The 16,393-nt window shown below is 36.8% G+C and overlaps 1 protein-coding gene across 5 annotated transcripts in view; it reads right to left on the bottom strand.

Annotated features, from left to right (window-relative positions):
* WDSUB1 (WD repeat, sterile alpha motif and U-box domain containing 1) overlaps positions 1-16,393 on the bottom strand; it is a 69,384-nt gene that overhangs the window by 41,773 nt on the left and 11,218 nt on the right. For 4 of the 5 annotated variants that reach the window (XR_009732475.1, XM_061396366.1, XM_061396370.1 and 1 more), the window contains 2 exons: positions 13,817-13,909; positions 10,147-10,240 (listed from right to left, as the gene is read on the bottom strand). Coding sequence is in view for 4 of the 5 variants with exons in the window: in XM_061396366.1 (XP_061252350.1) it covers positions 10,147-10,240; positions 13,817-13,909 (187 nt within the window). In the remaining variant the exon portion in view is untranslated. The remainder of the gene's footprint in view (positions 1-10,146; positions 10,241-13,816; positions 13,910-16,393) is intronic. The other variant, XM_061396382.1, reaches the window with a different exon arrangement.

Genomic DNA, 16,393 nt, shown 5'->3' with positions numbered 1-16,393 from the left:
CCTTCTCCACGGGATCTTCCCAAGCCAGGGATCAAACCTGTGTCTCTTACATTTCCTGCACTGGCAGGTAGGTTCTTTACCACTAGCATCACCCGGGAAGCCCCACAGACACTCTTGTTGTTGTTGTTGCTAAGTCACTTTAGTCGTGTCCGACTCTGTGTGACCCCATAGACGGCAGCCCACCAGGGTCCCCCGTCCCTGGGATTCTCCAAGCAAGAACACTGGAGTGGGTTGCCATTTCCTTCTCCAATGCATGAAAGTGAGAAGTGAAAGAGAAGTCGCTCAGTGGTGTGGGACTCTTAGCGACCCCATGGACTGCAGCCCACCAGGCTCCTCCATCCATGGGATTTTCCAGGCAAGAGTACTGGAGTGGGGTGCCATTGCCTTCTCCTCAGACATTCTATGTAGTCCTAAATTCTTCATGGTATAAGGTATTATCACTGGAATATCTAAAATTCTTAAGGAAAACTTTATTACTTCTTACCATCCTTAAACAGAAAGGAAATTCTATCCTCTGAGATTACCACTAGTGCAATTAAAACTAACTCATCCCAATGATGTGTATCACTTGAGAAGCTAGATGATCAGTAAACGATCCTGTAGGCAACAGATAGACAGACACGATAAAAATGAAACAGGTTCACTTGCTGATGAGGAATAAAAATGAATCTGAGAAGCAAAAGGCCAAGCATGAACAACTCTTTGAGTCTACAGAATCTGAACAAGAATAGAGATTATGGGCAGAGACCTGCAGACCCTTAGAGACTAAAAGCATTTTAAACTCACCTCCTATTCAAAAGAGGTGTAATGAAATTTGATAACTGATTAGATTTGGAGGGAAGGAGATTACTATTATAGAAAAATAGTTTTCAGTTTTTGAGATTTGGGTTTCAAAGAAAAAGAAAATAATTATAACCACTATAAAGACATAAAATACCTTGAAATTATTAAATATAAAACCTCGAACTATTCCCTGAATAGAACCTGCACCAATATCAAATAAATGCTTTAAATATCTGGTGCCCCAGTCTATACATATCCTGCCTTTGCTACACAGAACTCTTTCAGGACTCACCTTCCACCACAATCTGCCCTGTCACCCTGACCCCACTTTCTCCCTTATGAAGGGTGCATTAGTTGCCAAGTCTTTTGTTACTCCTTTCCCATTTTATGGCACTCTAAAACTTCAACTCTGCTCAGAGAAAAGAGAAACTAAAGAACAAACAAACAGATATGAATCACTAAAAGGAATCAACAGCAAATAACTGAGACAGAAGAAAGGATAAATAATCTAGAGGACATAATGGTGGAAGTCACTGTCACAGAACATAGAAATGAAGACAGCCTAAGAGACCTCTGGGACAGCACTAAAATGCACCAACATTTGAACTATAGGGGTCCCAGAAGGAGAAGAGAGAAAGAAAGGACATGAGGAATTATTTGAAGAGGTAACAGCTGAAAACTTCCTGAACATGGGAAAGGAAGTAGTCAACCAAGTCCAGGAAGGACAGAGTCCCAGGAAGGATAAGCCCAAGGAGGAACACACCGAGATACATAGTAATAAAAGTGACAAAAATTAAAGAGAGAAAATATTAACAGCAACAAGGGAAAAAATGACAACATACAAGGGAGCTCCCATCAAGCTATTAGCTGATTTCTCAACAGGAACTCTACAAACCAGAAAGGAATGGCATGATATATTTAAAGTGATGAGAGGGAAGAACCTACAACCAAGAATACTCTACCCAGCAAGACTCTCCTTCAGCTTTGATGGAGAAATCAAAAGCTTTCCAGACAAGCAAAAGTTAAGAGAATTCAGGACCACCAAATCACAACAAATGATAAAGGACTGTTTCTAGATAGGAAACACAAGAGAAGGAAAAGACCCACAGAAAGTAAACCCAAAACAGTTAAGAAAATGGTAACAGGATCATACATATCAATAGTTATCTAAAATGTAAATGGATTAAATGCACCAAAAAACACAGAATAGCTGGGTGGATGAAAACATGTGCATATATGTACACTTACCACTGACCCCTTGAATTGTATGTAATTATTTTATATAGTTAGGTTAATCATGTTCCCATTATGGCTTGCAACTGTACTTTTATCTGGCTATTGATTTGTGAAAACTGACAAATATCTTTTACTATTGTGATTACGTAACTATTACTCACTTAATACCACTGTATCATGATTGGTCAACAGAAAAATAATAGACCTCTATCTCACCAAAGCTAGGATCTAATAGAAAAACCTGTAATCACTTTTTAAAATCAAGATAATACTAGAATTATCTTGAAATTTTTTAAAAAATACAAATGCTCAGGTATTGCTTTTCTCCAAAGCTTCAGGTGTTTCTAATGAGCAGTCATGTTTAAAAGCAACTGGACTATATGATAGTCTTTTACTTTTATCTAGTCTGTTTCACTTTTTCTATTTCACATTCAGTGCTCTCATTTCATTTAGCTTATGTTCTCAATTTCTCCATCTCTTTTTTTCATGTTCTTTCTCAAGCCTTCAGCAAGTGTAGTAGAAAAGCTTTTGTATACATATATATATAAATATGTATAATATAAATATTTCAGAAAAGTTATGAATTTTTGCCTAACAAAATATAACATTTTGATTCCATTTGTCTGACTTAGTGTAAATAGAATGGTAGATTTCTAATTAAAAATAGATATGCAACAAAAATTTACTGTATAGCATAGGGAATTATAGTCAATATCTTGTAGTAACCTATGATGGAAAATAATTTCAAAAATAATATGTGTTTTGTATAACTGAATCAACCTTGCTGTGAACCTGAAACATTGTAAGCCAACTATACTTCAATAAAATATATATATTTTAAAAAAGATTAGTATTCAAAATAGATGTCACAACATAAGAGTCCACTTTGCTATTAAAGGGCTGCAAATCTGTTTCTGAGTTTCTTCAATAGCAATTCAAAAAAGGAAACACCATCTGTTATACAGTTTAAGATAGAAACACAAACCCAATGCTCGGGAAAGGGACGTCAGTTGTTTAGACTGACGTCTATAGGAATTATTTCCCCTAAGGTCTTTATAGAGATGATTCCATGAAACATAATCACATGGTAAGTTTCAAACAGCTGTTTCATAATGCTCCTCAATATAGATCAACAGCTAAAACTTAACCCAGAAAAAGCGGAAGTCAGAAAATCAGGGGATAAACTAATGTTACATGTTATACACATGTCCAATGCTCTGGATTACAAAAAATAATACATAAAAATAATTGGGAAAAGAATATATCAAGGATGTACATTGTCACCCTGCCTATTTAACTTATATGCAAAGTGCATCATGCAAAATGCCGGCCTGGATGAATCACATGCTGGAATCAAGATTGCAGGGAGAAATATCAACAACCTCAGATATGCAAATGATACCATTCTAATGGCAAAAAGCAAAGAGAAACTAAACAGCCTCTTGATGAAAGTGAAAGAGTGAAAAAGTTGGCTTAAAACTCAATGTCCAAAAAACTAAGGTCATGGCATCCAGTCCCATCATTCCATGGAAAATAGATGGAGTAACAAATGGAAACAGTGACAGATTTTATTTTCTTGGGCTCCAATGTCACTGCAAATGGTGACTGCAGCCATGAAATTAAATATGCTTGCTCCTTGGAAGTAAAGTTATGACAAACTGAACAGCATATTAAAAAAAACAGACACATCACTTTGCCAACAAAGTTCTGTACAGTCAAAGCTATGGTTTTTCCAGTAGTCAGGTACAGATTTAACAGTTGGACAATAAAAAAGGCTGAGCACCAAAGAATTGATGCTTTCAAACTGTGATGCTGGAGAAGACTCTTGAGAGTCCCTTAGACAGCAAGGAGATCAAACCAGTCTACCCTAAAGGAAATCAACCTTGAATATTCATTGGAAGGACTGATATCGAAGCTGAAGCTCCAACACTGTGGCCACCTGATGTGAAGAGCCGACTTGCTGGATAAGTCCCTGATGCTGGGAAAAATTAAGGGCAGGAGGAGAAGGGGGCAACAGAGGATGAGATGGCTGGATGGCATCATTGACACAATGGACATGAATTTGAGCAAGCTCCAGGAGATAGTGAAGGACAGGGAAGCCTGGTGAGCTGCATTCCCTGGGGTCACAAAGAGTCATACATGACTTAGAGACTGAACAATAATATCATTGGGACATATATTTAATATACCTAGACTGAGCAATTATTGTGCCCCAAATATAATAAATGCTTTGCCTGCATTTTCTTAGTTAAGCTTCATAACAATCTTATGAGGAAAGTATTCTGATTTCCCCCATTTTATAATTTAGAAAAATGAAGCTGAGAGAAGATATGGAACTACACTTGTTCAAGGTTGCACTGCTAGTACATGGCAGGGCTGGGATTAAAACTCAGTACCATGTTTCTGGATTTTATACTTCCTAGAACATCTCCTATGAATGTATTAAAATTAAAACTGATCCATACTGAGTACACATCTTGACAGTTTTAGCCTAAAAACTTATAAAAAATAGATGGCATGGTTATTCAGATTTCACTACAGTTTTCATAAGACATCTGTTTTTCAAGTCATGTAATATCTGATAACCCGCATGATAAACTAATGTGGGCTCTGTCCAGCTAACTAACTTGTTCAACAGTTTTGTTAACAATGTTGTAGAGAGTACAGAGAAATAAATGACAATTTGAGTTTTGGAAAGGTGACCTTAAGCCTTCTCACAATAGTCATTGCTGAGTGAGAGAGGGTGGTTGTTAAGCTACTACTAATTTATGACAATAAAACTCTGTTCTCTACATTTATAAAAGAAAAAAACATAAATAAGCATTTTGTTGAGAAGAGGGGAACATTTACTTCCCACTCTTTCAGGAATAAGATTTCTGGTCTGTATTCTCCCTTCTTTGCTTAGCAGAAAAGGAATGACATGTGATTGTAAAGTCTGGGGAAGACACTGGGCCATGTGGCTCAGCCTCTCCTGGATTTTCCTTTTTTCTGATCTGCCCTTGCAGGCAAAGTATGAAGTGGTACATTCCACCCAAGAGCAGGTAAGCAAGTTGACTGCAGTTCTACAGTCCTCTTATCTAGTGTGTCTACTCAGTATTTCTCTTATTAGTTTTCCACTCAAGAAGAAAAAAGGGTGTTCTTTTTGAACTCAACTTTTAACAATGATGGCCATTCTCAAACTGATTTCCAAAGAATTCTAACTACTAGAACAGAGAATTTTTGGAAAGAGGCAGCCTCCACTTGGATTACAAAGACAGACTCTTCCTGCTGGAATAGAAGCTAATTCATAAAATATTAATTTTATCTGGCTGGATCAAGAGAAGCAAGCAGGAAACAAAATACAAATTCTGCTAAGGGACTAGAGGAAAATGAACAGAGGAGAGATGTGGAGGAAGATGGAGAGAAAAAGTTCCTACACATTTTGCTGGATGACATATGATTCTATCAGAGCCCTGAGAGCTAATGAAATGTGTGAAACAGATATGAGAATCTATGTACTTTCCACTAATCCAATATCAAAGAGATATTCGTAAATGTAAAAGAATGCCACTTTTCTATGTTTGGTTTTATTTCTCCTAAGGAAAATGATCTGTTAATATGCAATGAGTTTATTATTATTGTTTTTAAATAAATTAAAAATGTTTTAGAATCTCCTTAGCTTTATTTTCTGTAAATAGCAATATATGTAACCCTTACATGTTGAGCAAAAGCTCTTTGGAGGAGTCCTCAATAACTTAAGAGGGTCAAGGAATCCTAGGACCAAAAAGCAATGAGAACTACTGTCCTAAACGATGATTCAATGTCTTTACTTCACCCATTTTCCACAGCCAAGAAATGTGTTAGACATGCTTTAAAAGTTTCAATAGTTCTCCTAAATCTACGACATGAAAATTGTAATGATATCCTCTATCATCTCTTCCCTGGTGACTGAGCTGGTAAAGAATCCACCTGCAATGTGGGAGACCTGGGTTCAATCCCTGGATTGGGAAGATCCCCTGGAGAAGGGAAAGGCTACCCACACCAGTATTCTGGCCTGGAGAATATACAGATATAATATCTGTATATACAAATTCTAAACTGCTTTTTACATGGTCAGCCCAAATCTATACCCTATACAACTTCCTTTCTGTCCTACACTGTACAACACTTTCTGTCCTACAATCCTATTCTGTTCATTTATTTTTTTCTTGTCTAGTTACTTATACTCACATGTATTTTTATCCTAATCGCTTTTTCCCACTGACTCCCTCTTTATCATATGTATCCATTCTATCTTACCAATGACTTTTAGTCACAAATGGAATCTCTCTATCATTGACCAGCTAACTGGTTATCTATCCATTAATCAAGTATGATTTAAGCATCTCTCAATTCTAAAAATTAAATGTTTATACTTCACTAATTTACATTTCCAACCCATTCGCCTGCTTATATATTTATCCAAATAAACTAAAAATAAAAACATCCAGAAGAATATTTGAATGTGGCCTAGAACAGCACCACATTCCAAAAGCAGTTAATAATGTAAAACTCCACTTATCCAGAATGACTTGGGAAAGGTACATTATTCTAGTTGATATAATGGGTTAATTAAAATTCACATATACAAGGCTTCGCTGGTGGTCCAGTGGTTAAGAATCCACCTTGCAAAGCAGGGGACACCGGTTTGATCCCTGGATCAGAAAGCTCCCACATGCTGTGGAGCAACTAAGCCTGTGTGCTGCAACTACCGAAGCCCTCACATCCTAGGGCCTGTGATCTGAGACAAGAGAAGCCACTGCTATGAGAAGCCCCGTGCACTCTAACCAGACAGTAGCCCCCGCTTGCCAAAATTAGACAAAACCTACACGCAGCAATGCTGCTGCTGCTGCTGCTAAGTCACTTCAGTCATGTCCGACTCTGTGCGACCCCATAGACAGCAGCCCAGCAGGCTCCTCTGTCCTTGGGATTCTCCAAGCAAGAATACTGGAGTGGGCTGCCATTGCCTTCTCCACATGCAGCAATGAAGCACAGCCAAAAACTAAAAACAAATTTTTTAAAGATTCATATATGTACACAAGTTAATAAAAAACAGGAATGCTATAAAGTGAACTTAACACAGAAACATTATTGAGCATCACTTGACACTTCTGTAATTCAGAGGGTAAGGGCACATTAAGATCTTGCAGTGTTTATCACTATGAACATCAAAAATCAGAACAGAGAAGTAAAACAACTTCAAGGGCACAAACACTGTCTTATAGTTCCTTTTATATGCTCTATTGCAAGTGGCAGAGAACTGGGCATATAAGAAAGCCATAAACACTTGAATTTCATACATAACCAATTTGTTATTAACTTCTTAAGAAAGAATGCAAAATGTATCTTCCAAAAACAGTAAGAGGAAATTCAACTTTGCAGTAATTTCAATCCTAGGCTAAAGGAGAATTTTTAAAAATACTTTTTGATGATGAACTATCAATATTTTCATGAGTTTTTCACATTAAAACAATGGCAATGTATCTAATTAGGTGGCTGATTATTTGTCAAGGATTGGAACATATGGAGGAAAGAACTATCAGGCTTGGTCCAGAACACTTCAAGTACAGGTTAGAAGCTTAAATATCTCGGCTGGAGCCAAAACTGCTGCAAAGAGACATGAATGAGGGTTTGAATGCTACGGCCTATGTGATCACATTGGAAAGATCAGAATAATGCTGCTGTGTACTAAACCAATAGCTTCACAAATTAAAGCTTTGAAAAATAAAAGCCAAGACAAAATTTTCAACAGAGACCTAGAAATCATAACTGACATGGCATACCTGAAAAATAACCAAATAAAAATTCTAGAATCAAAAAATAACCAAAAATCAACAATTCTTCAATGGACCACTTTAATACCACATTAGATAAAACTAAGGAGTGAATAAGTAAAGATGAAACCATTCAGAACAAAGCTCAAGCAAAAGAATAAAAAAATACAGAAGAGAGAACAAGAGACAAGTTTACAGTGAGAAGGTATTTTGTGCATTTAGAGTGCCAGAATTGGAGAGAAAAGGACAGAGGCAATATTGGAAGAGATAATGAATAAGAATTTCTCCCCAAAGTGATAGTCTACGAGTTTAAGAAGTTCATTAAATTCTAAGCAAACTAAGCAAAAAGAAACCCATATCTAGATACAAAGTAAATGTGCAGAAAACTACAAGATAAAATGTGTGAGCAGCCAGTGAAAAAAATATGAATTACCTCCAAAAAGCTACAGTTAGTTAGAATAAAACTGACTTCTCTATAGCAATACAAAAAAACAGTATGTCCTAAGTTGTATTTATCCCAACAAAGCAAGACTGGTTTAACATGTATAAACCAGATTTATAAAAATCAGCATAATTTATGACACTAATAGGATAAAGAAGAAAAATCATATGATCTCAAAAGATGCATGAAAAATCATTTGATGAACTATAATACCTATTAATGAAAAAAAAATCTTACAAACTAGAAGAAACAGAAGAGCTAATAAAGCTTATCTCCTAAAACCTACAGTGATCACACTTAATGAAAGCTTTCCCTCTGCAAAATACGTCAGACAAGGTTTGCTATATCACTGTTTTCATTATCCTGGCAGTGTTAGCCAGTTCAGCAAAGTGAAGTGAAGTCAGTCGTTCAGTCACTATGCAGTCCATGGAATTCTCTAGGCCAGAAAACTGATGTGGGTAGCCTTTCCCTTCTCTAGGGGATCTTCCCAACCCAGGGATCAAACCCAGGTCTCCTGCATTGCAGGTGGATTCTTTACCAGCTGAGCCACAAGGGAAGGCAAGAATCAAAAAGGAAGAGACAAAAACATCATTAACACAGGGTATGATTTTAGATACAAAAAATTCAAAATTAGAATCTTCACAGAAAACTCAACTGTCTTTCCATATATATTTCCCTATATTAGCCACATCTTTTATAATAGCAACAAAAAAGAGCCTGGAATAAATCTAACAAAAGATGAGGAAGATCTCTCAGTTCAGTCGCTCAGTCATGTCTGACTCTTTGCAACCTCATGAATCACTGCACACCAGGCCTCCCTGTCCATCACCAACTCCCGGAGTTCACCCAAACTCATGTGCATCGAGTCGGTAATGCCATCCAGCCATCTCATCCTCTGTTGTCCCCTTCTCCTCCTGCCCCCAATCCTTCCCAGCATCAGGGTCTCTACAGAGGGTGACAAATAAACTATCTTCTACTGAGAGATATTATCAAGAGAAGTCAAAAGACAAGTGAAAAAATATGCCACATTCATGGGTTGGAGACTCAATACCATAAAAGACATCAATTCTCCCCAAATTTATCAAACTCAATACAATCCCAGTCAAACTCCAAACAGGTTTTTTTGTGTAGCGGGAGAACTGGAGAGACAGTATGACAAACTAACTCTAAAACTCACATGAAAGTGTCAAATGTCAGGAAAAGTCAAGTTATAAAGCCTCAAAAATACAGAAAGATATTAGAGCAAGGGTAAACAGAACAGAATAATAGGTTGTGAAAAATACCCACACATATATGATCACTGACTTCTGACAAGGTGGGATATTAAAATGGTGAAGAAAAGATTATCTTTTCACTTTGTACTGGGACAACTGGATACCCATATGGAAAGAAATTAAATTGGATTCCTATCACATACCATTGGAGGAGGAACTGGCAACCCACTCCTGTATTATTACCTGGAGAATCCCATGGACAGAGGAGCCTGGCAGGCTGCTGTCCACAGGATCACAAAGAGTTAGACATGACTGAAGCAAATGAGCACAACCACTTCACATACCATACACATCAGAGTCACTCAACCACTTGGAAAACAAACATAATAGTGAGTAAAGGAAGCCAGACACAAAATAATTCATATTGTGTGATTGGTTTTAGATCAATTCAAAAGGAAAAGGCAATGCTGCACATGACCTAAGGCACTGTCATCAGAAAGCAGACTTGGAAGAAGAGGAATTCGAGGGAAACCAACAATGTTCTATTTCTTGACCTGGGTAAGCAGCTCCAAGTTTGCAGTACAGTGATTTATCAAGCTATTCTCTTACGTTTTATGTACTTTTCTGTAAGTCTACAGTATTTCATACCTAAATGGTTTAAGGGAATTAAACAGCTTACCCTGAAACTAACATCTGCCCATCATGAGAAAAAGCACAAGCCAGAACAGGAGCACAGTGTCCGGTCAGCGTACTTTTATATTTTAATTCAAAACCTGCAAATAACAAGGTGAGAAAAATGAGCAAGCTGATTGTGCTCAGAATTTATTTTTAAGTAAAAACTATTTTATTTGTTCAATAAAATCTTGGAATGGTTAAAGGACACAAAGATGGAAAAAAAAAAAAATCCTGCACTGTGATTAAGTGGTTTCAAAAGTTCAGTAACAGGTAAAGAAAATGGTGGGGTCAGCAAACACTAGATAGAATTAAAATCAAATTATTTTTAAATTAAAAAATTCTAAACTCTATAAAATACATAAGATTTTAAACGAATCAAAATTTTAAACTATACTTCAATCTTAGTATCTTAAACACACACACACACCAATTGCCCAAATGCCTAAAAAGAATCAAATGCCTGTAGTTTGAAATATCTGGATTAAGATATCTTTTCACTTCATAAATTAAAAATAGTAATTTATATATCTTAAAACTCCAATATATCCTATAAAGTCCCAACAAAGTATGGTAGCAAAAAATGCTTTTTATGCTTTCCATAATTACTGAAAAGGAATATCACAACTCTTTCAAAGATAAGCCAAGGGAATTCAATGTATTTTAGTGACTATATAAAAAATTAATCACTAAGCAGTTGATCTGGGGATAAAAGGAATTAAGTGAAATCTGTAATTTTCTTTGATAAGACCTAATAAGAACTTTGAAGTGTTAATGGCTCTTGGATAGACAGCATTTAACTAAACAAAAATGTCATGGAACAGGTAAAAGCTTCAATAAAAAATATGTTTATCTCACTTTATTATTAAATATATATTTTATTTCTATTCAAAATAGATTATGTTTTTACTCAGGAGAACAGATGTAGGCATTCAAGGGACTGAACAATAATTAGGCACATACAGATTAGTGAATAGACACAATCAAAAAAAATATTAACAAACTGCAAAACAACTGAAGATTTAATAAAATAAACTTGCAATAAGATCCTACGAACTGGTCACATTCTCAAGTATAAGACCCATTTGTCTTGTCTACTCTTCCGTACAAACAAGCAATTAAGATTGGGTGCAAATGCTAAATGTTTTATTAAAAGGCTCTAACTGCACGTTTATAAACTGTTTTTCATAGAGTTGGTGTAAAAACATTTTCCAGACAATGTAGGAGAAGCTTTATTTCTGAACAATTACTAAAGATATGTTGTACTGAGAACATCCACATACATGACTATATTTATGGTTCTTTATAGAGAATTTTTACTTTGATATTAAAAGAGGTAGGATAAACCAGAGAAGTAACAGAACTCTTCTTAGCAGCTGTCACTGAAAACATTAAAAGAATTACTGTATGTACTCTAATAGGCAATAAAGTAACCAATTTCCACAAAAAGAAATGTATTTCCTGGTAACAGACCCTTCTCTATACACGAGCAAAATGACAAAGATTCTCTTGACCAAACTACCCTTGGCTCTTCTAAGTGGCCTCCTGGATCAGGCCCTGACCTGGGCCAACAAAGACTTAAATTAACATGGTGTCTAACAGTTTAAGGCTGCATTCCTAGCATGATCCCAGTCCCCTTAAAGTTGGGGACTAGGAAAATTCAAGGCTGCCAAAAGAATTTACTCTTTATTCCAGCCAATCCCTGAAGATAAAGCTTCTGTCTCCCTGCTTCTGTGAGAGGGGAGGAGCCTAACTTTCCTAAGCGCCCATTAGCAAATCCAGACGAGTTTCACATGGATCAATTCCCAGATTCCTGCTTTTTATAATTTTGTCATTTGCTAGATGCTACACAGGTCCCATTTACCTGCTCTTTATTCCCTCTTTAAAATACAGTCACCTCTGTATAAACTGAAGTTGAGTTCAGTTCATGCTGGACTTTCTTCCCTACTGCAATAGTACATTACTGATTGTAATCTGGCCCACCACTTTAACTAATGTTCAACTTGATCTGACAGTGACTTTATAACAATGAAACACAATGCATGATTTAGTTGCCACTTATTATGGGACAATATTTTTAGGCATCTGAAGCAAGATGGCCAACTGATGATATAATTTCAGAGTTCCCGTAAAAAGATAATGAAAGAATTAATAAAAACATAAATTCACATCAATGAAGAAAAGGGGAAGGGGGGGAAATGTCATCAGGAAATGAGAAACTGAAACCAATTTTGGGAAGGCAGATGCAAATTAATCAATGAGGAAGTATAGAGAAGTAACACAGAGTGCAAAATTGAGGGGGCTACAGTCAAGAAGCCAGCCAGCTTTCTCTAGAAAACCCCAAAAGACTTAGGACTTATTAACAGTCAAGGAAAAGGAAAGTCAGAATGATACAGACACGAAAACATAAAAAATTTACTGAAGGTCTGTTTATGAAACATTAACTATCTCCCATCCCTCTCTGACCACCTCACCCATAGTATGCTGCATGAAAGCCAGATGCTTCTCCCCAGGAAGAAGTAAAACAATGACTAGGGAGCTCCCCGGTACCTCCAGGGCAACACAGACACCCACTTCCTCCAATCCCCAACCCTCTCCCAATAAGGGCCAAGAGTCCGCCTCTTTATCCGAAAGGGAAACCAGCAAAAACAAAACACCACCGTGTGTACAGAGGCTCTAAAGTTCTTATTGTTTAATTCTTGAAAGTAAATGGGATACTAAGGATCATCAAGCAGTTAAAGAAGGTAACCACATGAAAGAGATCAGGATAAACAAAAAAGGGCCCAAGAGCAAACAAAGTTGATCAGGAAACAAAAGAGAAATTAAAACCAAAACAAAGAGCCTCTAATTGGTATCCTGAGAATTTGGACAGGATCCTGCATTCATAAAGTAAATGGAGGACACTAAGAAAAGGAAACAAAAAAGATAAGTTTTTTGAAACTGAAAGTTATTATTGATGGGATTAAAATTTTCAAAAAAAGGTTAAAAGATAAAGCTAAGGAATTTTCTCCTATGATAGGAAAAAGACAGAGATAAATGTGGGAGCGGGGGCAAAAGACATAGGAAATCAAGTCAGGAGCCTACCACTCAACTAATGGGAATATAAAAAGAGAAGTGGAGAAGAAATTAAAGAATTAGCATAAATGAATACCAAATTAGCATAAAGAAATACCAAAAATAAAAGACATAAGCTTTCTGATAGTAGAATCACCCAAAATAAAATTACAGTGCAATTCATGTTGATATTTGACAGAAAACAACAAAAGTCTGTAATTATATTTCAATTAAAAAGAAAAAAAGGTACAGTGCATAGTGGAAACACCCACACAAGTTCCAAAAACTAACTACACTGAGTAAATTTAAAACATAGTATAAGAAATATTTATGGACATGGAAAACCATCAAAAAAAAAAAAAACTGAAAACAGAACAAGTACAAAGTGGAATTTCTTCTGGTTAAGCAGGAATGTGTGTAGTGGTAATGACAAGGTCATTATCGGTAGTGTGCATACAATTTCTAAATCATGTGTATGTATTACTTTAATTAAAAGTTCTTAAAATATATTTTTATAATCCCATTTTGATATCTAGGGTACCTTAAGTTAAAAAATTAATTTAAACAGGAACTTTACCTGCATCACAAAATTCAGTTTAGAGAACTACTAAGTGAATACATACCTAAGATATGGATAAAAGAAATAACCCAAATTTTGATCTGGCAATCTTGACCACATGATGCCAACTGAAAGAACTGAAGACCTCGTTCTCCACCTAAAAATGTAAATTTGTTAAAATAAATGTACAAGAATTGATAAAACATTTTAACCAAAAAACTTTCAACTTTAGACTGAGATCTGTTAATATATTCATTTAACCATATTCACAAGCAATATTAAATATATTAATTAATTTATACCATAAACTGAAATGTCAAAGAATATCTTTTAAACAAGATTCTTCAAAAGATTATGACTCTAGCCCCTGAAGTTGTGACAACAAAACATCTTTTTATTTACCTTCCACTAAAGATATAACAAAGCTAGTGGAGGTGATAGAATTCCAGTGGAGCTATTTAGAATCCTGAAAGATGATGCTATGAAAGTGCTGCACTCAATATGCCAGCAAATTTGGAAAACTCAGCAGTGGCCACAGGACTGGAAAAGGTCAGTTTTCATTCCAATCCCTAAGAAAGGCAATGCCAAAGAATGCTCAAACTACCGCACAATTGCACTCATCCCACACACTAGTAAAGTAATGCTCAAAATTCTCCAAGCCAGGCTTCAGCAATACATGAACCATGAAATTCCAGATGTTCAAGTTGGTTTTAGAAAGGCAGAGGAACCAGAGATCAAATTGCCAACATCCACTGGATCATCAAAAAAGCAGGAGTTCCAGAAAAACATCTATTTCTGCTTTATTGACTATGCCAAAGCCTTTGACTGTGTGGATTACCACAAACTCTGGAAAATTATGAAAGAGATGGGAATACCAGACCACCTGACCTGCCTCTTGTGAAACCTGTATGCAGGTCAGGAAGCAACAGTTAGAACTGGACATGGAACAACAGACTGGTTCCAAATAGGAAAAGGAGTACGTCAAGGCTGTATATTGTCACCCTGCTTATTTAACTTATCATGAGAAATACTGGGCTGGATGAAGCACAAGCTGATATCAAGATTACTGGGAGAAATATCAATAACTTCAGATATGCAGATGACACCACCCTTATGGCAGAAAGTGAAAAGGAACTAAAAAGCCTCTTGATGAAAGTGAAAGAGGAGAGTGAAAAAGTTGGCTTAAAGCTCAACATTCAGAAAAAGTCCCTTGGACTACAAGATCATGGCATCTGGTCCCATCACTTCATGGCAAATAGATGGGGAAAACAGTGGAAACTGGCTGACTTTATTTTTCTGGGCTCCAAAATTACTGCAGATGGTGACTGCAGCCATAAAATTAAAAAATGCTTACTTCTTGGAAGGAAAGTTATGACCAACCTAGACAGCATATTAAAAAGCAGAGACATTACTTTGCCAAGAAAGGTCCATGTAGTCAAGGCTATGGTTTTTCCAGTAGTCATGTACGGATGTGAGAGCTGGACTATAAAGAAAGCTGACACGGAAGAATTGATGCTTTTGAACTGTGGTGTTGGAGAAGACTCTTGAGAGTCCCTTGGACTACAAGGAGATCCAACCAGTCCATCCTAAAGGAGATCAGTCCTGGGTGTTCATTGGAAGGACTGATGTTGAAGCTGAAACTCCAATACTTGGGCCACGTGACACGAAGAGCTGACTCACTGGAAAAGACCCTGATGCTGGGAAAGACTGAGGGCAGGAGGAGAAGAGGACGACAGAGGATGACATGGTTGGATGGCATCACTGACTCAATGGACATGAGTTAGGGTAAACTCTGGGAGTTGGTGATGGACAGGGAGGCCTGGTGTGTTGCAGTTCATGGGGTTGCAAAGTCAAACACAACTGAGCATTTGAACTGAAAGATATAACTCAATGCTGAAAAGGCCAATATTGAGCCACTAAGCCTAGTGCACCCTCCAACCCAACTTTAAATACTGAGGTTAGCAATGATGTAAAAAATTTAAAATGTTAGTTATGGTATGTGTTAAATGCTTAATTACTCCCAAGTTAACTTTTTCTAGGATATATTCACTTGTTAAAAGCTTAGTCTATAATTTATTTAGAATATTGAGAGACTGTTTTCCCATCTGATTAATCAAGACAAAGGCTAAAATTACACATGTGGTGCTAGTAGTAAAGAGCCCACCTGCCAATGCAAGAGACTTAAGAGATGTGGGTTCAATCCTATGTGGGGAAAAGCCCCTGGAGGAGAGATGGCAACCCACTCCAGTATTCTTGCCTGGAGAATCCCATGGACAGAGGAGCCTGGCAGGCTACCGTCCATGGGGTTACAGAGTTGGACATGACTGAAGCAACTTAGCACCATGCATTCACACAAAATATCATCAATTCAGTCCAAAAGATTTTGTGAAACATATTTCACAAGTCAAGTGGGCCTTAGGAAGCATCGCTTCAAACAAAGCTAGTGGAGGTGATGGAATTCCAGGTGAGCTGTTTCAAGTCCTAAAAGATGATGCTGTGAAAAAGCTGCACTCAATATGCCAGCAAATTTGGAAAACTCAGCAGTGGCCACAGGACTGGAAAAAGTCATTTTTCATTCCAATCCCAAAGAAAGGCAATGCCAAAGAATGCTCAAACTACTGCACAACTGCACTCATCTCAC

Source organism: Bos javanicus, chromosome 2 (assembly GCF_032452875.1).
Source record: "Bos javanicus breed banteng chromosome 2, ARS-OSU_banteng_1.0, whole genome shotgun sequence".
NCBI lineage: Eukaryota > Metazoa > Chordata > Mammalia > Artiodactyla > Bovidae > Bos > Bos javanicus.
This window is presented reverse-complemented; position numbering and strand designations above follow the sequence as displayed.